This window comes from Silene latifolia, chromosome 5, assembly GCF_048544455.1.
Source record: "Silene latifolia isolate original U9 population chromosome 5, ASM4854445v1, whole genome shotgun sequence".
Lineage (NCBI taxonomy): Eukaryota > Viridiplantae > Streptophyta > Magnoliopsida > Caryophyllales > Caryophyllaceae > Silene > Silene latifolia.
In genome coordinates, this window is record NC_133530.1 from 76,724,741 (window position 1) to 76,746,325 (window position 21,585).

The 21,585-nt window shown below is 35.8% G+C and overlaps 2 protein-coding genes across 3 annotated transcripts; one reads left to right on the forward strand and one right to left on the reverse strand.

The window, feature by feature from the left end:
- The first annotated feature begins 2,625 nt into the window (after positions 1-2,625).
- Positions 2,626-9,245, forward strand: LOC141657591 (protein NAR1-like). Its single transcript, XM_074464874.1, has 11 exons — positions 2,626-2,805; positions 2,945-3,018; positions 4,169-4,322; positions 5,676-5,862; positions 5,972-6,095; positions 6,236-6,413; positions 6,498-6,547; positions 6,624-6,795; positions 7,473-7,599; positions 7,689-7,780; positions 9,012-9,245. Exons 1-11 carry the CDS (start codon positions 2,695-2,697, stop codon positions 9,162-9,164), a joined length of 1,422 nt encoding a protein of 473 aa, XP_074320975.1. The 5' UTR covers positions 2,626-2,694; the 3' UTR covers positions 9,165-9,245.
- Positions 9,246-10,806: 1,561 nt separating this feature from the next.
- On the reverse strand, positions 10,807-14,167 carry LOC141657592 (uncharacterized). Of its 2 annotated transcripts, none has more exons than XM_074464875.1 (2): positions 13,669-14,167; positions 10,807-12,528 (listed from the first exon to the last, which is right to left on the reverse strand). In XM_074464875.1, exon 2 carries the CDS (start codon positions 12,228-12,230, stop codon positions 11,058-11,060), a length of 1,173 nt encoding a protein of 390 aa, XP_074320976.1. In that variant the 5' UTR covers positions 12,231-12,528; positions 13,669-14,167; the 3' UTR covers positions 10,807-11,057. The 2 variants fall into 2 exon arrangements, with proteins under 2 accessions (XP_074320976.1, XP_074320977.1); XM_074464876.1 differs by having other exon boundaries at positions 10,807-12,333; positions 13,669-13,844.
- Between the last annotated feature and the right edge of the window lie 7,418 nt (positions 14,168-21,585).

Here is a 21,585-nt window from a genome sequence, read left to right on the forward strand (position 1 = left end):
ATATGTAATACTACGTATTTATGAGTCTTGGGGTACTCTATCGAGTAGGCCTTACTCTGTCGAGTAAGGGTGAGTTGCAGTTTATAATAGTTTCTGACATGTTGGGTACTCGATCGAGTAACTAGGATACTCGATCGAGTAAGGGGGCACTCGATCGAGTACCTTAGCTACTCGATCGAGTAGCCGGTTTACGGGGTGATAATTTGTCGGGTTTTGTTAATAATGCGATTGAATATATAAACAACTCCGTCACTTCCTTAATACATTTTATCAAACCTAATTACGTTCAAAGAGAAAACAAAACTACGTTCTTCGCATCAATCACATTATTGACAAATCCCGGAGCTTGAGAGGTCGGATTTCATTGTTCTTTGCATCATAGTGTTCCTTGCGTCAAGGGTAAGTTCTACATACCAATTTTATAGTATTTCGTTAAGTTTCGTTAAACCCTAATTTTGGGAATTGGGGGTTTTTATGATTTGTTAAGGTTAGATTGTGATTATGTGATTATGTGATAGGAGAAGGATTTGTAGAGGAGAGGTTTTGAGCAATTTTGCTAGATCGCCCGATGATTGTGTTGCTTTCCGGTAGGGTTTCCTACTCGATTACTTACATGATGTGTGGTGTTTGTCTTTGTAATTAGTGTAATTGGTTGATTCGGACGATTGTTGATATTGTGATTGTGATTGTTTGTCTGTGGTTCTCGAGATGCGTTCTCGGCTGAGTGGAGTCACTTGCGGGAGTGGCTTCACGCCCTAGTTTCGCCCTTCGTGGAACCCGCCACAGAAGGGGATGTGCACATTAATGGGACAGGGTTATCGCTCGGTATGATGAGCGGGGCTTAGGTGGGAACGGCTGCGGTCCCCCATCGGTGGTGGTCCGGTGGGACGATCGGTGACGGAGATGGAGTGGAGTGCACGATTGTGTATGATTGCTTGAAATTTGTGTTGGTTGATGTCTTGTTGATATATAACTTGTGTAAATAATCGACCGTTTAAATGTTTTAAAAACTGTGGTGATCCATTCGGGGGTGGTGAGCAGTATTGATCAGGTATGATATGATGCGTACGTGATAGCTGGGATGAGTCATCACTTTGCAGTTAGAAGTCTACCGCTGTGTCAGACGATGTCTAGTAGCTTGATAGTTTTATCAGTAGACGGATTGAGTACTTTGTAATTCCTTTTGACAATGTTGGTTTTGAACATGTAATCACTTAAACTATAATTACTTTTAAAGTACGTTTCTTTATTGTCTTTTGATATTCATTGCCTCGGGCAACCGAGATGGTAGTATCCTTATACCTGAGTGGTCCTGGTAAGGCACTTGGAGTATAGGGGTGTTACACAATAGGCTTAAAATCTTAGCTTTCCCGTATAACTAAAATAATAAGTCTATCTAAAGGTTTTCCCTCTAAAACCATTGTACCTTAGTAAGAAAACTAATAAATTTATGATGTTACAAGTTCTCCTTTTTAATTAGGAAATAAATGAAAATCAAGGTTATACCATGTGATAAAGTTTAAATGGCCAACATTAATTTTGCATTTCAAAAAAAATTAAGAAACTACATAATATCAGTGGTTATGGCATCCTTATATGTTTTTGGCATCCTTTTATCTTTTAATTCGTAAGTAATTTATTTAAATAATGTTTTGACCCTACCCATAAGTAGGGCTGAGCAAAAAATTCGATTATCCAAACCGATCCGATATTCAATCTGTATCTGATCCGAATTTTTGGATATCCGATCCGAAAGTTAAGTTTGGTTTGGATATCTGATCCGAAATTTTTGGTTTTGGTTTGGATATGGATATTAGAATTAAAACATTTGGATATCCGATCCGATCCGAAACTATAATTTTCTAGTATAATTTCGAGAAAATAAAATTTTATTTGATACAACAACTTAATTAATGTTTAAATTATTAGAGAAATATCTAAGTGGTACTTAAATTTTATGGGGAGAACATTGGAGTAACAATACTAAAGAAAATCATCATGTAAAACTATGAATATAATCGTGTTTCAAATTTAATTTTAAAGTAAATTCAAAAGTATGGATATCCGATGGATATCTGCATCCGATCCGATTACTTTGGATACCCGAACATTGGATATCCGAAACATTTGGTTTGGATATTGGATATCTAACTTCAGGATTTCTAATATGGATATCTGATCCGAACTAGCACTTTGGATCGGATACCCTGTCCCGGTCATTTGTTGTCCTTTTCCATTTTGAGTGTCTCAGTTATTTGTTGTCCTTTTTATTTTAAGAACGAATTTGATAAGTAATTTGATTATTCACACTCAATTTATTTCATTTGTCATTTTGTAATTGGTCTCATCTCATTTCCTTAGTCTTTGTATCAAAATCAAAGGACACCAATGACCGAGACGATGGGAGTATCTTTTAATTTCCACCTTATATACTATGGAGTACTAGCTTTAACATTAACATATACTCCCTCCATTCAACTCCACTTTGCAAGTTTCTCTTTTGCGCACTATTATAGTTAAGTTTTTAGCGCATTTATATTCATTTCCTTAGAAAAAAAAGCCATACGGAGTATTGAGTAGTTGTTAAAGAAGTGAACAATTTAATTAAGAAATACTCCGTATTAAGAAATATATGCTCAGAAATTAGTAGTACAATCGAGCAGCTGGATCAGCATTAGAGTAAAAGTAAGAAAAATGTCAGAACGGTTTTCGGCGACGTTGAGGATAAGCGACTTGAACGATTTCATTGCACCTTCTCAAGCTTGTATTATCGGTCAAGTTAAACCTTCACCTCCTAATCCCAGGGTTTGTTTTCTATTTTTTCGATTTCATCTTCTTTATTATCCCTGTTTTTGTTACGACTATTTTAATCAAAGCGATCGGAACGGAGGGAGTAATTGATTATTAGGTCAATTAATTGGAATTGCGTTTTTGTTGAGGTTAGAATGAGGTCAAGATTGAACGTCCAGTCGAAGCGAAACCGGTTAAAATATCTCTCAAGGACTGCCTTGCTTGCAGGTTAGGTTACTACTCTTCATACTCATTCCGTCCCAATCATTTGTTTACCTTTTTTTAATTCATTAGACGGAGGTATGTGTCTTTGCAGCGCCACTATTATTAGACTTGTTTTTTATGTTGTTGGACTTGAATGAAGTGTCAAGTGTGTATGTATAATCATGTTCGAGAATCTTGCTGAGGTTTTTTAGTTGAATTGGAGAGTAACATAGGTTCTGACGACGATTGCCTATTAGGTTTTACTATCAAATTCAGTCTAGGATAATAGCCTAGATGGAAACTAGGCTTGTCCCCTGCCATCTGCCATGTGTCATGCGTCTGTGCTCGCTTAATGGTTGAATGGTGAATGTTTCAAGCCTTAGATTTACGCCTTGTTTGGATACCAAAAATGGAGGCTTGCAGTCTAGTGGTAGACTTGGGTAACCTCAAAGCTTGCAAAGACAAGAATTGCGAGGTCCCGTGTTCGAACCCACGGATGAGCAATTGCATGCGGTTATCTCGGCGGCCCCAATTGGGGTGGTTTACATGGTCCAGGTGGTGACGCCGGAATGCCTGGGCCCGGGGGATTAAACCCCTTGTCACCAAAAAAAAAAAAAAAAAAAAAAAAAAAAAAAAAAAATGGAGGAAAAGGGGAAAGAAAGAGGGAAGGGAAGGGGAGTGGAATGGTGGGTGAGAGTTTTCCCTCCAAATCTTTCCTATGTTGGAGGGGAAACATTTTGGCTTGGAGGAGGGAACAAGAGGGATCCATTATCCCTCCCTTCCAATTTCCTCCACCTCCATTTTGCCATCCAAACAATGGAAATTGTCTCCCTTCAAATCCCTCCCCTCCCTTTCCTTCCAAATTCTTCTATCCAAACAAGGCCTTATAATTCTAACCATGACTGATCAATGTGAATGTCGGATGGGGATTTTAACTTCTGTTTGAGGCAATGAAGAAGTGTGGAAAATAATTGAGGTCTGATGGTTCACTTTTTCTTTTTCTTTCTAAACGCTTCACTTAGAATAATCTTAATACTGTCACTCTCCAGTCTCCACTCTACATCTGTTGTTTTACCGTGTTTCATGACTGCAGGATATTGATGACTTTCTATCATTTTCCAGACTTTTCTCAGATCTGTTAATCATTTTCCTTGTTGGCTCTGTGCTTATGCAGCGGTTGCATCACTTCAGCAGAAACTGTGATGCTTGAGAAGCAAAGTTTAGATGAGTTCCTATCCAATATCAACAAAGGCAAGGCTGTAATAGTTTCTGTCTCTCCACAGTCCAGGGCGTCTCTTGCTGCTCACTTTGGCCTCTCTCCTGTTCAGGTGTGACATCGTGCTTATATAATTGATTATTTTTTTAAAATTTTGTAAGTTGTATGAAAGGTAGTCATCCATAATCCATGACCAGTTGAGAACTCTAAACCTTGTAGGCACCATGTTTTACAGTTTGTAAAGGGTTTATGTTCAAACAAATTACCATGGTTTCGGCGTTTCGCTATGTAGAAAATGGTTTTATTAAATGTTAGTTACAGGAATTAGGTTTCTCAAGCCTTTAGCTATATGCTCTGACAGAATACCGAAAATTTTGTCGTAGAGGTATCTGAACTTTGAGTTGTTGATTTTAGCTTTCATGACATAAAGTGAGCTCCATTGTAGCTCTAATATCGGCCACATTTATGCATAACAACTTAGACCAGGTCACAAGGATCAAATATCTAAGGGCTACATAGTCGTCTGGGCACATCTCTTGTTCGTAGTATGGGAATAATCTCAAATTTCTCTGTTCTCTTGATGCTTTATATTGTTGATAATATGGTTATTGGTGTTTGGCATGCTACAAGAACTATGTTTTAATCAATTGATTAAGTCCTAAGAGCTAGCTTTTCTGATTAGATGTGTTCCTAGAACTAGGGTTTTGAAAAAGGAGGTGGTCTATTACAAACAAGAAGGTTATGTTGAAGGAATTGCCATTTGTATCAATTTATTGGGGTTTGTTAAATCAAGGTTGATTATTATAGGAAGAAGATTTTAGTTTTAGAGTTTAAGTAATGTTTTAAAAGGAAAGTGCGTACTAAATTGCAATGGGGGGCACCTAAATTGTGTCAATTTTAGTGAGCCTCATTGGGTGACTCTTATTTATAAGGCGCACCTAAATTGCAATTGGGAGTTTTGGCTAGTGCCTCATATAGACATGTTGGCACAAGATGAATGCCAGACACGGACTCCGACACACAGATTAGGTGAAGTGTCGAAGTAACATAGCTTGTGACTTTGCAAGAGAAGACGATAAAGATTAATTTGATGATTATAGTCCTAGTTTAGGTGAAATGTTATTATAAACATAGATACGGAATTTTGATTGAAGATTTTAGATGTGGCTGTGTCATATGTGAGATAGGTAAAGATTTGAGAACTAACTAGTATGGGTTCACGGCAAGGTAAATGCACATGGCTCTGTACATCTATCATGAGTTCGGGAATGCATTTGGTCGGCTGAGACACACATGGAATGCAAATTACCTTATAATTTGAAGTTGACTATGAGTCTGTCTAGTCATGCTTCTGATATTGCTTTGTCTGTTATGCTAGGCGTGTGATTAAGGTAAATGGTCCTATTCTGCATAGACCCTTCTTTGTTCTCTTTCTGACTGGGATTGAATATCATATTTCCTTCAGGTTTTGAGAAAGCTCACGACATTTTTTAAGTCACTGGGAGTGAAGGCTGTTTTTGACACAAGCTGTAGTAGAGATTTGGCACTTATTGAAGCATGTAATGAATTTATTGCACGGTACAAGCAAAATCAGCCTCTCAGTGGCGCAATATGCAAAACTGCATTACCCATGATTTCATCTGCGTGTCCAGGTATAAATTTGTTAGCTCCTTTTTCTACCTAGTTTTGGACGCGTTCCTCTCTCTCCTTCAGAAAATTACTAATTAACTCACTTCCTTTTCCTTTCCTTGTTTATGTTAGGGTGGATGCACGCAGAAAAGACTCTTGGATCCTACATCTTGCCATATATTTCATCTGTAAAAAGTCCTCAGCAAACTATTGGGGCTGTAATAAAGCACTACCTTTGCAAGAAAATGTCTCTCAGGTAATATTGATAGCACCACACTGTCTGATTGAAGTTTTCAGACTACAGTCACAAACACTTGTGGTTCTTAGACGTATATTATATGAGACTTGGTGAATTGGTTTCCTTAGTCATTTTCTCTGTCATTAATGATTTAACAGGCCGGATGAAGTGTATCATGTCTTTGTGATGCCTTGTTATGACAAGAAGCTTGAGGCCGCTAGAGACGATTTCGTATTTGAAATGGAATATCAAGATGGAGATGTCGTAAATGGCGATTTACAGGTTACTGAGGTGGATTCTGTGTTGACATCTGGGGAGGTTTTAGAACTAATACAGGTAACTAACGAGTGCTCATTGCATGTAACTGTGTTTTTCAGCCTAGTAAATCAATCACCAAATCACTTATTGGTTGTTTTGCAGTCTCAGTCAGTTGATTTTAGTACCTTGGACGAATCTCCTTTAGATAAACTGTAAGAAAATTAACTCTAGTGCCTGGTATTTGAATTTATTTGAATGTTGACTGACAATCTGCTCTGCAAACCTCAGGTTGACTAATGCTACAGATGATGGACATCTTTATGGGGTTAGTGGAAGTTCTGGAGGTTATGCTGAAACTGTTTTCAGGCATGCTGCTAAATCCCTTTATGGCAGGGACATAGAAGGACCTGTCGACTTTAGAACTTTAAGAAATTCAGACTTCCGCGAAGTCAGTTTGGAAGTAAGTGCTTGCTTTTTTTTCTTTCTTTGTATAGTCTTTATATAAGTTGTTTGAAGTAGGCGGAAAATATTTGCTTCGGAATGATAAAATGGATTGCAAGTTTTTTAGCTTCTGGTGCAATACATGTAGTACATCGGACTGCCTGTGGAAGTGACCCCTCCGAGTTCTTGCTCAAAATTTCCAACTTCCTGGGTATAGTAACAAAAATTTAGTACCTCCTTGCGAATTATTTCATTGCCATTTGATTCTGGTCGTCTACTGATATCAACTCTGAACATTAGTATCTCCTGATTCCAAATATAAGCATAGATACCAGGAAATTTGTCACGTTTGATTTATGAAGTCAACTATTCTCACATAATCTTTGTCAAAATTTTCAACAATTGTATATTGTAAGAAACATTATCATTGACTGCCGAAGTCAAATGGGGACAATAGAAATGGGACACAGAGTAAAATTTGTAGTAGTTTGACATCAACCAGTTCTTCTATCTCTCACCCTGGAACATATATTGCCTTATTGCTATTTCATTGTCTAGCCTTTTCAACTATTCAATCAATGTTTTTCACTCTTGTACTTGCTGATGAGATTAAGTTCTATTAGATTTAGATCGATTATTTTGGATGTTAACTTTTCAGATGAAAAGAAAAAACCTGATATATGTTTCCTATTGCAGGTTGAGGGTAAAACTGTCTTGCGGTTTGCCTTATGTTATGGATTTCGGAATTTGCAGAACGTTGTAAGGAAAATAAAAAATGGAAACTGTGATTATCATTTTCTCGAAATTATGGCATGCCCTTCAGGTTAAAACGGTGTCTCTTAGTCATCTCATATTTATATTATTATTCAAACTTAAAGATGGATTGTTTATTAGTGGAATGTTGTCATGCAGGCTGCTTAAATGGTGGTGGACAAATTAAGCCAAAGGCTGGACAGTCTGCAAAGGATTTGATTCAGCATTTAGAAAATGTCTCCATGAGCAATGTGAGGATTTAATTGCAATGGTGAAAGTTTTATTAACTGCGTTGATCTGTCGTTATGCCATATGAATATATGATAAACTATGTTAGTGAAAAAGTTCCTGCGCACGTTCTTTTTTCATAGAGCTAAATAACGCGCTTTGATTGCTTATCAAGTTTTTCAACGGATCATTAAATTCACGGTGTTGAAATGAAATGAATTGGAATATGATACCATGAAGTTATGTATTTAGAACCCCATACCTTGTTCGACCTGTTTGGTTTGATAATGCTAGCGTTAGAGAGGTTGAGTTAGAAACTTGGGGGAAAAGGATGTATGAGGTTTTAGAGGGTTAAGATGAAGTTAGAAACTCCATTTCAAAATAGTCTGACTAAACAATGGAATGGATCCCAAATCCATTTCAAAATAACTCCGTTAATGTTGCATAGAGTCAGCTTCTTAAAGGGATTTTATTTGTTGTTATTATGTTCTGATGGTATGAACTCAAAACAACCCACTTTTCTTTGTTAAGCCTATCTCCAACTTAATTTTCTGCTGATGAATGTATTGAGCGACCAAGTGAGAGGAGATCCTATTAGCGTATTGGATTGCCAAATTATTATGGTGATAGGTCTTTGATTGTGCAGTGTGCTATAGTCTTTGTGAACAATGGCTAACATGAATAGGGAATGGGTGCTTGGTACTTTGGGGCTTGATTTTGATTCTACAAATAATTAATACTCCGTATATCTTTAGAAGGGTATGTGCATTCCAAGAAAGGGTGAGATTTGAGAATAGATATGGGCAAACTCATCCTGATCTTAGAAGGCATTTGTAAAGGTTTTAATAAGAGGAAGGGAAATGCCATCTTTTATGCTTAAGATTCAGTTGACATACTGAATTTGGTCCTGTATCTTCGTGTTGGTTTTGGAACTTATTTGCTCTCTTTTAGAATTGTCCTAAAATTGTTTTTTTTGTTGTGTTCGGTAACTCGGTTGAGTCTGAGTCTTGGTTAGATTATCAGGGCACTTTGTTTTTCCGATCTTTTTTTTACTCTACATGAGTTTATTGGTTGGCTTTATGGCTTCCCCTTGTAGCCTGGGAATTGTTTAGAGTCACGTACCTCCTATGCGTGGAAAAGTAGGGGCACGTTACGAGAATTTCTTGAGCATTTGATTTGAGTTTCATCATTGTGATACTGCAGTTAGAAGAAACTCGGTAATTATCTGATTGTATGTTCTTTACTGTGTTACAGGTTATAGTAGCTGATCCTTTCCAAAACCCAATAGTGAAAGGGCTATATGCTGAGTGGCTTGGCCAACCTGGTTCAGAGAATGCTAAGCGGTACGTCCACACACAATATCACCCGGTAGTGAAAAGCGTAACTTCTCAACTGCAAAATTGGTGAGCTGTTATTGCCCAGAATATGTCATTCCAATGGGAACAACTTTGAAACCGGTGATGGACGTACTCATCAGTTATAGAGTAGATGTTTTGCACAATTTCTTAATCTTTTTTATTAATCTTTATACTTACCTCGGGTTCTTAGAAACTGCCAATTTTGCCATTATACCAGTTGTAAATTGTTTTTTTTTTTTTTCTTTTTTCTTTTGAGTAGTTACTTCAGGTGCATGTAACATCTATATATGTTACTCAGGTTCGGTGAGAAAGATCATTCATGTATATACCATGTATTCTACTCTTATAGTACTGTATCAGTTTTTCTTTTTTGGGGATGAAAATGTGTTGCCTCTGAAATTAACCTGTATTGAGTTTATGTCGTTTTTAAGTAAAAATGTGTTGCATTTGTTAGGATGTCTATGGAAAGTCAATTAACATTCTTAACTTCTCAGCTTCAGAAAACTTTCCTTGATTAGTCAATATGTTTGAGATAAGAACATAGTCCCCACCGTAACCATTTTCGATCTCCTGTATCTTCCTTGTTACTCTCTAAGCAACCTCTGCTTGACCATGAACATTGTCTGCCAAATTACAACACCATCTCTGTGATTTCGAATGCGGCTTGCTACTTCTTCTGCATCTTTCAATCTCCCTGCTCGGCTCAACATATCAGCCACAGCTCCATAATGTTTCAAGTCCGGAGGACTGATACAACCCCCATTTACCATTCTTTCAAATAATTTGACCCCTTCTTGAGCTAAACCGCAATGGCTATAAGCATTAAGAACACTTGAGATAGTAATTCGATTTGGTCTAATGCCCAATTTTTGCATTTCTTCAAATCTCTTTTTAGCTTATTTTCTTCTTTTTGTCGGGATCGTCCCTTCGAATAATCCTGATGCACTCTCAAAGTCTCAATGCAACCAGACTTGGCATACGTGTCAATAAAACAGTTTGTGACACCAACACCTGACAGTTCTTAAGATCTCCGAGATTTGCAATTGCACTCAAATTAATTGATAGTAATGATACGTACTTCATTAGGCAAAATGCCTTATAGAACGATCATTTCGCCAAAAACAGTTAAGGCTCCTTGATAGTTCTTCATACGAGTGAACTGTGGAGGCATCACAATCATACTGGTCCACTTTATAATTAATCTTACAAATCCAAGATACTCGTAGAAAAAGAAAATACTCTGTATAAAACTTAAACAACCAAGACAAGTTAAGAATGAATAATTGCTGGATAAAATCGTCAAACTTGGGATACAATCAACCCTTGTTACATACGGTTCTATGTTCAAAGGCCTATGCCGGTCTGGTGACAATGCTGGTGCTCTTCGCTTGCTGAGAAAGATGGGAGTCTAAAGGCCCTTTTAAGCCCAATGTCGTCCTTTATAGCCCAACGGTGAATGGAAGTGGGTGTTTGGTGCATTGGAGCTTGATTTTGATTCTACAAATAATTCTCTTTTTAAAAGCATATGTGCATTCCAAGAACATAAATTACTAGTACTTAAACGAATTTTGTTTTGATGCACAAGAAAATCTTCTGTTTTTCAAAGCGCTTCTACAATACCTGAATTTGAAACAAACCATTATAAACTTTGCGCCGAAAACATTCCATACAAAAACTTTTCATGCTTAAGATCTTAAGAATTTTGGTTGAGCTCAACAACTTAATCAAGGAATCAAAACAATGACCACGAGGTTGAAAGTTGAAAGTGGTGGGTAACACTAACGGGGTAAGCATTTCCTTGTTCTATAAACAGATACAGCCTTATTGATCGAAACATTGATCCACATTTGCACCTTTTAAACATCTTCAAGACAAGAGAACTAACGAAAAAAACAAACTTCTCTTCTCCTTAATCTTTCCCAACCAATGAAATCGCATTTGATTACGAAGGCAGCTGGGATGAGGCTGACAACCGCCTGAAGCCCTGTGGGAAACTGCTTTTTTCCTCCTCATTTACGCTTGTTGAAGTGCCTTCATCTTTGATGATAGTTCGGAAAGAAATAGAACCCCCTTTAGTCGAGGCATCCGAGTCTCTCCCCAGATGGCTTTGGTTGTCAGCAATTAGAGAGCTAGAATCAGTAATGTCCTCACCGGATGCATATAAACTTCCCCGACCACCAGCCTCTAGATCTCGCAACCCTCGATCCAGATTGAGGGCTAGTGAATCAGCAACCGGTAAGTAAACAAGTATAAGAATGCCCACCACAATACAAGATAAAAGCACAAGAAAACCACAAAAGACAAGAACTTCAAAAAGAAAATGCTGCGGCCTCGTCAAAACTGATAGTCCCAGCAAAAGAACCCTCAAAGGGAGGAAACTGGAAACAAGGGACATCAATATGTAAACTCTTTTCTGCAACCCTTTGTTGATGACTGACTTGGCCATCCGCCTCATAAGTAACAACAGGTAAGTAGTTAAAACAGCAGCGAAGAGTCCATGAAGTATTGTACTCAACAAAGGGTATGTGCAAGTAATCACGCGCCGACCTGATAAAGTTGTTGACATATATGTTTGAGCAAATAGAACTGTTACTTTCAACAATTTACCCTTCCCGATTAATTTAGGGGCCACCATCACAACAATAAGATTCAACACGAAAATGGGGAAGCAATAAAGCAAGACGTAGCTGATTGTCCTGAAGTTCCATTTGGGGTTTAATAGCCCGGATTCCCGCCATTTCAGGGATGCACGTAAGAGAAAGGCCATGATGAGGAACAAGCATGGTTCTGTGAACCCCAGATTTGTTAGGATGTATATCTTGCAAATGTCGTCCTGCCATCCTTGACCTAAGGATCGAAACACTTTACCGTCCTGCCTAAAAAACTTTAATCTGAACACCTCACCAGCACCCCAAAATATTCCAAACAAGATGAAAATGATTCGAACAACCCAAGGCCCGTTAAAGTAACCAAGTTGAGCGTAGGCTGAACTTCGAATACGAGCACAGAAATACAGCGTGTAAATTATGCATAATAGGCCAATAAGTACCAAGAGAACCACCAAAGAGATTGTCACCACACCGAGCACATCGACGAATAGATTGGTCAGGGGCATTACCCGAAGAAAGAATTCCAAGCATGCTCTCTGCCAGCATGGAGAAAGAAAATGGGCCTATGATAAAGCCAAAGCTCTGTTCCCAATATGAGAATGAGCAGCCCTGGCAGCATCAAGAGACATACAACCTTTTTATTTGGTCACCAGCAACGTAATGAACGGAATTTGCAGATCTCAGATTGAATACAGCAACAACAAAGAAGGATCTTCCTAACCAACAAACAATTTAATTGCAGACAGCTTCTAATTGTAATAGACTTGATTGATCACACAGGTTCTCAATAATCAAATATTACTCCTGCAGACATTAAAAAATATAAATATATTTGAGTTTGAAATTTTAAAATATATCATCGCTCTTGCACTTAAAGTGTAGAGCCTGCAGGCTAAGAAAGGGGAACATGTAAATGAGGCCGTGGGCAGATGTATTGTATCGATGTTCAACAAGGTATTTCCTTATAATGTAAAGAAACTTGAGATATATACACAATACATTTAAAAGGCTAATTATAATTTATAACGCCATGACATGAGATAGGGACTCTTCCAAAAAAAAAAAAAAAATACTATGCTTTTAGGCTTTCCACAAACTTTGTTGAAACAAACGTTTTTCCGAGCACAAAAGGCTCGAGGCTACTTTAATCAAACTCTCAAGTCTTTTATTTAGTCTTATAGACACTAGAGCTTTTACCATGTGGTGTACTATGAACGGTGCGGAAGGCCATTAGCAAGTGAATTCTTGTACACATCAGATAACCACTAAGAGATGAGACTCCCTACCTTAACTAAACAACGCCAAACATTAACTCCCTCTCCTATTCCCCCAAAACCTGAGGAAAGCACTAAATAAGCTTACTGGTTTCGAATGAATCTCGCTTATGCTACATTACTTGGTGAGTCACTCCTACTCATCACCAAAACTAAAAACTTCCATATCACAAAAGTCATTAAGCTCCGCAGCATGAAGCAAAAAGTCTAAAATCAACAATTTTAAGAGCAATTAGTCGCACACCACGAATTTCAACCCGACTTCACAAACCTAAACATCTAATCTCACTCAAAACAACAAATACTTCCTCACTCATAACTCTGAGACGATAAAATCACTCCAAATTAACGCCTCTTTCAATGTTACATCAATGTCACAAAAATTCCTCCAAATTTTCATTACAACTTGTAATGTAAATTATTAACCATAAAAAATCCAAATCTACAACAAAACCTCAATAAAACAAATATAAAAAAACTAACACATCAACGGCAATCAGTTCTAACAGACACAGATCAGCATATTACAATCAATACTAACAAAAACCTAAAATTAGACATTCTTAAGCAAAAATTACACAATAAAGTACACAAATATTGACGAAATTACATAATTAAAGATCATAAATCTGAAAAAAATATATACAAAAAAATCACAAAAAATATATACCGAGACGGCGATTTCTGGCGAGCGATCGAAGTTTGTTCGTCGTTCGTCGTTCGCAGTTGATGAGAGAGAAAGTGCGAAGTTGTAGAGAGAGAAAGGGAGAGAGTGGAAGCGCATAAAACTGTAGGACGAGAGAGAAAGGAGGAGGTAGAGATAGGAGAGAGAAAGGTTGTTGACAGGCTGTCTCCAGCTGTTTTTTCCCTCTTGTTATCCTAACCAGTAGGTTTGTTTTTTAGGTTCGGTGTGGGCTAAGTGTGGTTCGGAAGGGTAGTTTCGGTATTTTAAGTGTGGAGCCAGGTTGTTCTTTGGTAAGTGCTGGCCAATGACAGGATGACACGTAAGGAAGAGGTTTGATCGACGTGGGAGATTTCGTCATTATTAGCTGGCGTGCCGCTTTCTGAATTTATTTATTTTTATTAAAAAAAAAAAGGAAAGAAGGAGGGTTTGTGTTGATTGTTTTATTATTGCTTTCTTTTGTTGACAAATTGAGAGTAGGATTTTTGGGTTATTAATTAATGGATTTGCCAACTTGGTATGCTTATAGGATTGATTTTGTATTAATCATAATAATTGTAATTGTTAAGATTTTTGGATTATTTAGGAGTTTTGTTCGTTTTCAATTGTTTAGCATTCATAATGAAATGTCTTAGGCCCAAAACTGAACTTAATGTAACTGAACTGAACTGAATTAATGGAGCTTAACTGAACTGAACTGAATTAAAATAATAATAATAATAAAAGATTATACTACTAATAATAATACCAATAATAGTAATAATAAATATTATAATAATAATATTCGTTAATAATAATAATAATATATTAATATAATATAATAATAATAATAATAATCTAATAAGATAAATAAAAAAATAAAATAGTAATATAATAATAAATATAGTAATAATAATACTATATTATTAATATAAATGATAAAATTATTAATAATAATATAATATATTAATAATAATAACTAATAAATAAATAATATAATAATAAAAATAATAGGTATAATATAGTAACTTATTAATATAATAATATTAAATATAATAATAATAATAATAATAAATATGTGATTAATAATATTAATAATAATTAATATATTAATAAAATAATTAATATAATATAATAACTTATTAATATAATAATATTAAATATAATAATAATAATAATAATAATAATAAATATGTTATGAATAATATTAATAATAATTAATAAAATATAATAATAATAATAATAATAATAATAATAAATATATTAAATATAAATATAGTATATAAACAATACGAATTAATTATTAATAAATATAATAGTAATATAATAAATAAAAATAATATAATAATAATAGCAATAGTAAATAATAATAATAATAATAATAATAATAATAATAATGATAATAATAATGATATCAATAGGAATATAAAATAAAAATAAAAATATTAAAGTTGAAATAAACTAATATGAACTCAACTGAACTGAACTGAACTGATCTGAACCAAAGGTGAACTGAACTGAACTGAATGAAGTTGAACTGAACTAAACTGAACTTAATGGAATTGAACTGAACTGAACTGAACTGAACTTATTAGAACTGAAATTAAGTCCAAGAGAACAGGGCCTTAGTCTAGTGATTAAGATTGATGTATTCTTAATAATAGGTCTTAGGTTCGACTTCTCCATCAGAAAACAAAAATATTAAATTATGAAATCCTTTTTATTAACCTGCTATTATAACATGATATCTTTGTATATCGAAATTAATTTATAAAGTTGATGACAAAATCTACGGATGTTTTAGTGGACATTATGTCCTTCTTATGCGAAAACCGTTTAGAGGAGATGGAAATTAAGGAAAAAAAGCGTTAGCATAAATGGAAATTTGGGCTATAAAAACTACGGTCCATCTCAATATAGACGACTACTATTTGTCTAGTGGCCCTCTCACAAAATTAAAGTGGGAGGGCAAGTGAGGGTATCTATTTCCCACCATTTGCACTACCCACTTTCATGTGTGAGAGGGACATTGTCCGTCTATATTTATAAATATAGACGGATAGTGTCCGTTTATAATGAGAATTTGTGATAAAACTAAGTGTATTTTAAAAAAAGACGCCTACTTATGAATCATGTCATCATATTAACTCGTTTTGAAAATACTTAGTATTATAATCATTGAGGAGATAATACCTAACCCCGACAATATTCCAGATTCATTTTTTCAGTTCCTGGTCTGAAAACCACGTTCGTTGGCTCGAAAAAAAAATTATTTATTTATATATGACAATAACTTCCGGGCTAAGAGGGTGAAAGTTTATCGAGATAATTACTATTTGTCTTCTAGTATAAATCAATCAATATAAACATCAACAACTCAAAATTGGGTTAATTTCACCTAAATAATTACGTTATACTCTCTATATTCACAATAAACTTCTCATTTCATTTTGACACAAAAATTAAGAAAACACAATACCCCACCATGTAAATAAATTTGGACGATACGAATACACTATCTCACCATACAATTACATTTGAACCACACAAACATTTACCAAAAATGAAAATACGGAAGTTATTGTGAATAGACGGAAAAGGAAATAAGTAAATTTATATTGAATAAGAGAAAGTATTAGTTACGGACCAACAAAATCCGGCCTAATAGAGATAAAGTTGGAAAAGTTATAAAATCATACGAAAAGGATGAGTTATTTTGTGAGAGTTGGTCGATAAAATGCGTATCGTACTTAGAGAAATTATCGATAAAATGAAAAAAATAAGACATAAATTTTTGTAAACAATGTGGAGTCGAATTCGCCTTTTTTTGTTATGTGAATACTTACTTGTTTCCTAATTAGAGCAAGGAAAACTACATTCCCTCTGTAATATAATCGTCTTCACATTTTATTTTATATACAGTAGTTGGTGAAAAATATAATGTAAGAAGACCAAAAAATAATAAGCTACATATATTGTAAGGTAGAGGCTCTAAGTGACGGTGCATCTATGTCCGGTCTCATTTAGGTGTGTGTAGTTTATCTCTTGATGTCCATTACACTAAATGCACAAATATGGTTTTGTTCCATTTTCTATGAGTTTTGCTATCATGATTGCATTTGAAGTCATTCACTTACTTGCTTACTCTTTTGCCCAAAACACTTGTCCCTTTTCTAGCTACATATAACATTCTCTCTTATTTTTTAGATATGCTAGAATTTGTTACTTTTCTAAGCTTGTTTTATGGGATTGTTGATTCCCATCTCTTGGTGGATGTTGAAGTAAAAGAAATGGAAAAGAAAAGAATTGAAAAAGATGCAAATATGAAAAGAAAGAAGCTTATGAGAAAAAATTGATGAGAAAGAAGAGAAGAAGAATGAGCTGCTTCCATGTTTTATGATGAAGTTGTTTGGGAAGTATAATAGTGATTTCTAATGTAAAATGAGCCAATATGTTGCTTTTAGCTCTAATTGTTTTCGCTAGGGAAAGATTTGAGATTGGAATGAGCATCCTTGCACATGTTGGTTAATTTGTTGCTAGCTTGACATTAGCTCCAAATGACCAAATTCATTTATCCACCTTCTTACCCATTTCTCTAGCTTTCTTCTTTGTTTTCGTGGCTTCTTTCTTATGCATATATGATATGATTAACATTATCTTGTTGATTTGGAATGTCTACCACACTAAGTTTCGGGCACATTCTCTTGAGTCGTAGATAGGAGAGTGTCACTCACATATATATTGCCATGTTCATGTTATGAGTATGAGCTTTTCCCGTGAGGAGTCCGATGTCATTTAAGATCACGCAAGAGTCGAAATGTCAATGAGAAGTCCTTTATGCTATGTCGTTGTGTAAATCTCATCCATGTATTACATTTTATCTATATCGATGTTGTTTCGAGATTTAATTAAGCTTATTAAGCTACTTGATGGGATTTGCATTTGGTTGGGATGATTGTCGCTCGTGTCCTTGACCTTGTCATGTATGATGGTGTGTGCTTACTGGAGTACAAGTAAGGGTTTAGCTTGGGGGAGTTTGATGCGTTCCATTTATTGTTGGTGATTTAAGTGTAAGTACCGGTACATTGACGTAACTTAAAGTTGTTTCTTAGATGGATAATTTCTAAATAATATAAGGCGAGTTCGGGAAGTACGGTGTAATAGCCCAACATTTTATGTGTATAGTTACGTAATTTGTAAGTATGTGAACTATGGTCACTATGTATGAGTTTGGGACACCGTTAAGTGATTATAGTGTGTTGTCTAATAGTTTGTCTAATGACTCTATACTAAATGTTTATAGACTTAGAGACGAAGTCTATAGACATTGTGTGTGTCAATAATCAACGACACAGTGTGTGAGGCTTTTTTTTTTTTTTTTTTTTTTTTGGGGGGGGGGGGGGATTGAGTTTGGTGATCGACCATGTATAGTCAGTTTCGGATCGGATCGGAAGTGACGGGTTCCCTTGTTTTGCTTCTTATGTAAAACCTATCACACCTATATCTATATATACCCAACCCTCAATATCATTAAACTTTTGTCAGTTCAAAAAAACAAACAAACACACACACACACACACACACACACGCTTGGAATCGAGTGAAGGGAGAAGAAGGAAAGCGCGGGTTCAAACAGTAGATCGTCTTAGTTCATACCCCGTATTCTAATCATTGTTTAAATCAATCATTGAATTGTAATTAGAGAATAAGAACGAACCCTAATTGTAATAATATTCATTCATTTGATCCATCATTATATTGTACCATAATTGATTATATGTTATGGTTATTGCATAACTAGGGCACAAATTCGTAGAGGAGCGGTTCTAGATCCTTAATTATTCTTGTTGCACAATTTGATATTAAGGTAGGGATGCCCTACTCACTTTTTCTATTGTATTATTTCATATTGTTGAATTAATTCATCGTATTGTAAATTTGAGCCATGAACGGTTGTCGAGAGAAGGTTTCGTTGGCCATGAATGCAGGTGGTCAATTGACGACCAGTGTTGGTCGATCGACAAAAGGTGTCGTGGTCGATCGACAGTGGGTAAATGTCGATAGATATCCCTTCTTTCCATTAATGAAGTTGCTCACTACCATTTGTTTATCGTTTATATATAATTAATATGCATGTGTTTACAAGTTGATTATATTATTGTGTTTATATCGCATAATTATTTTGAGACACAGTGTTAAGGGAGTTGTGTCGGTGTTGATATGAGATGGTATGTTGTTAAGGGAGTTGTACCTTATTGTGATGAGCACGGTGTTAAGGAAGTTGTGCGATACTCGCTGATGGCAGTAGCGGTTGGCCCGTATAAAATGGGAGACTGGGCACTCATTCTCATTGTGTTGTTGTTAATCAATGGTTGTGGTCATTCTTTACATTTCCGTTATTGTTGGCTATTTACATTGTCTTTACTTCATCCCTACTCTACCAGTGGTTACCGTATTTGTGTCTTGTGTCAAAATTATCACCTATTTCTAGGGTGGCCTTTGTTAATCCATTTAATAATTTCCGATTGAATTAGGAGCAGTTAATAAAGCAGGTACAGATTAGTAGTTGATTATGATGTTGTGCTTGGGGATGGTTGGACGTATGACGCTGAGATGGAGTTTAGTGTTCACGAGTCATAGACTTTAGTTTGATCATGTCAATTAATAAAGTTATTTGTAAACAGTTACACTTACTCAGTTGTTTGAGGATTGTATTTCATTCAGTTTGAAACCGTTTCACTTTAATGATGTAATTTTAATAAAGTACCTTTGCATTGTTTCAATTTGAATATCATTGCCTCGATTTACCAAGATAATAACATCTCTACTTAATCGGGAATGTCTTGCTTAAGGCTTTTGCTTAAATGAGGGTGTTACAAAGTGGTATCAGAGCGAAATATCCTAGGGCAAAAAGAAATGAACCTAGGACGTGTCTAAATAAAATGAACACCAGGTAGAAGTTATTAGGAGTAGGGGTGTTCAGAATAAATCGAACCGAAAAATCGTACATATTATTGGATCGGTTAACCGAACCGTTTCAACAAAGCGGTTCAGTTAACCGAACCGTTTCAATAAAGCGGTTCGGTGAACCGAACTGTTAACTTTATTATGGAAACAGTTCGGTTAAAGTTCGCAATTTTAGAAACCGGTTAACCGAACCGAACCGTTTCACAAAAAACTAAGCAAAAAAATTAAAAGATTATATAAAAAAATTGTTCTTTCGTTTATTTCTCTTAGTGTATTCAAATAAATTATTACTTAAATTGAGTAATACTAAAGTTTATTTAATTAACTTTGTTTTTAAGTATAATATATAATGAAAACTGAGTTAAACTATTATAAAAAATAAACGGAAACTGAAAAAAAAAGTACATGTTGAACGATTTATCGGTTAACCGGTAACTAAACCGCTAATAACCATTTAAAGCGGTTAACTGAACCGTTTATTACCGTTATAAACAGCGCGGTTTAGATTGGGAGTTTCGCCGAGACGAACCTAACCATGTGCGAACCGAATTAAATTAGCGGTTCGGTGAACCGAACCGTGAATGAACACCCCTAATTAGGAGCCCCTTTGCTCGGTTAGAGAGACGTCCTTAATTTGAGTTATGGCCCTATAAGTTTTGAAGCGGGCATTGCGGTGAGATAAGAGTAAGGGTAAATAACGTGGATGTTGTGATATAATGTGTATAGGTGTTAGATTGTGAATGTAGGAGTAGAGTCGAAAGTGTTATATTGACAAAGTGACGAAATATATATTACTGCTCTGAGGTTGATACGTATACTTTGAAAATTCAGTAATATGGGTGGATTCGTATATGAGATTGTTAGCATGAGGAATGGTAGAATGTGGTTATAATTATAGCATGTGGGTGGCTACAGACCGTAGTCTAATGAGCTTGCGATGTGTCAATCGACAAAAGAGGAAATTTTCATACTGAATGTCGATCGACATACTGAATGTCGATCTACAAGAGGATGAGTCGATCGACAGTGACCAAAATTTTTCTAGCCCTCCTCCTGTGTCGAGTGATAGAAGTGTGTCGATCGACAAGGGTAATTAATCGATCGACCAGTAGCTGTATCAAGCTTATTATGTGAGCAACTAATTGGTGGTCGATCGACCTATACAGCAAGTCCATCGACCAACAGGGCTATTTGGGTGAATTTCTTGTGCCAGCATTATAATAGTTCCACATGTCTAGCGATATGATGAATGTTTAATTGTTTTATTCATATGAGAGTACATATATGCATGAACAGTGAGGAATGCATGAGTTTTGCTAAGTAATTTTGAGATATCTACTAAGCGAAATGCTTATGTTTGTTAATATTATAGAAAAGAAGAATGCCTCCAAAGAAAGTGTCAGTTGCTGCCAATATGAGTGTAGAGGTGTGGACATGGGACCACCTGCGCGCCGATTCGCAGACGCGCAACGATCTAAGAAGCCACGTTCTGGGGACGTAAAAATGCTTTCGTCGTATGGCTTTAGATCAGACGATTTTGCCTCGGTAAAGGTTTCGAGACGATGCAAAACATGTTCGGAGTTGCCACAAAGCAATTGTGGAGTACTGACACCGTTCGAGATCCACTTTATACCTTGGTCAAACAAAGCATGAAGCAGTGCTTGATACATATAGTAAAGATAAGGACTCGTCCCCCTTTAGGATTCTATGCTTAGAATGACTCTCGTTGCCATCGATAAGGTCGTCCACTATCCAAAGATTCTAACTAAGAGGTGAGGGTACATATTGGGAAACCCTTTAATCGGACACCCAATCCCGCCCGCGTACACGGCCTCTACTGATCGATCGTGGTTGCTAATGCAGAAGCTGATAAAACGGGTGAAATGCATGCGTGTGCATCTAAAAATTTAACGTAACATGCGAAAGTTTGCTAACTCGTTTCTTTACCCAAGTATCAAA

What these genes read in the sequence shown, in the direction of transcription:
- LOC141657591 (XM_074464874.1), top strand. Translation starts at nt 2,695, where the DNA reads ATGTCAGAACGGTTTTCGGCGACGTTGAGGATAAGCGACTTGAACGAT. An exon ending in TTGGCCTCTCTCCTGTTCAG is followed by an intron (nt 4,323 to 5,675) that starts GTGTGACATCGT and finishes TATTTCCTTCAG; the next exon opens with GTTTTGAGAAAGCTCACGAC. An exon ending in GAATCTCCTTTAGATAAACT is followed by an intron (nt 6,548 to 6,623) that starts GTAAGAAAATTA and finishes TGCAAACCTCAG; the next exon opens with GTTGACTAATGCTACAGATG.
- LOC141657592 (XM_074464875.1), bottom strand. Translation starts at nt 12,230, where the DNA reads ATGCCCCTGACCAATCTATTCGTCGATGTGCTCGGTGTGGTGACAATC.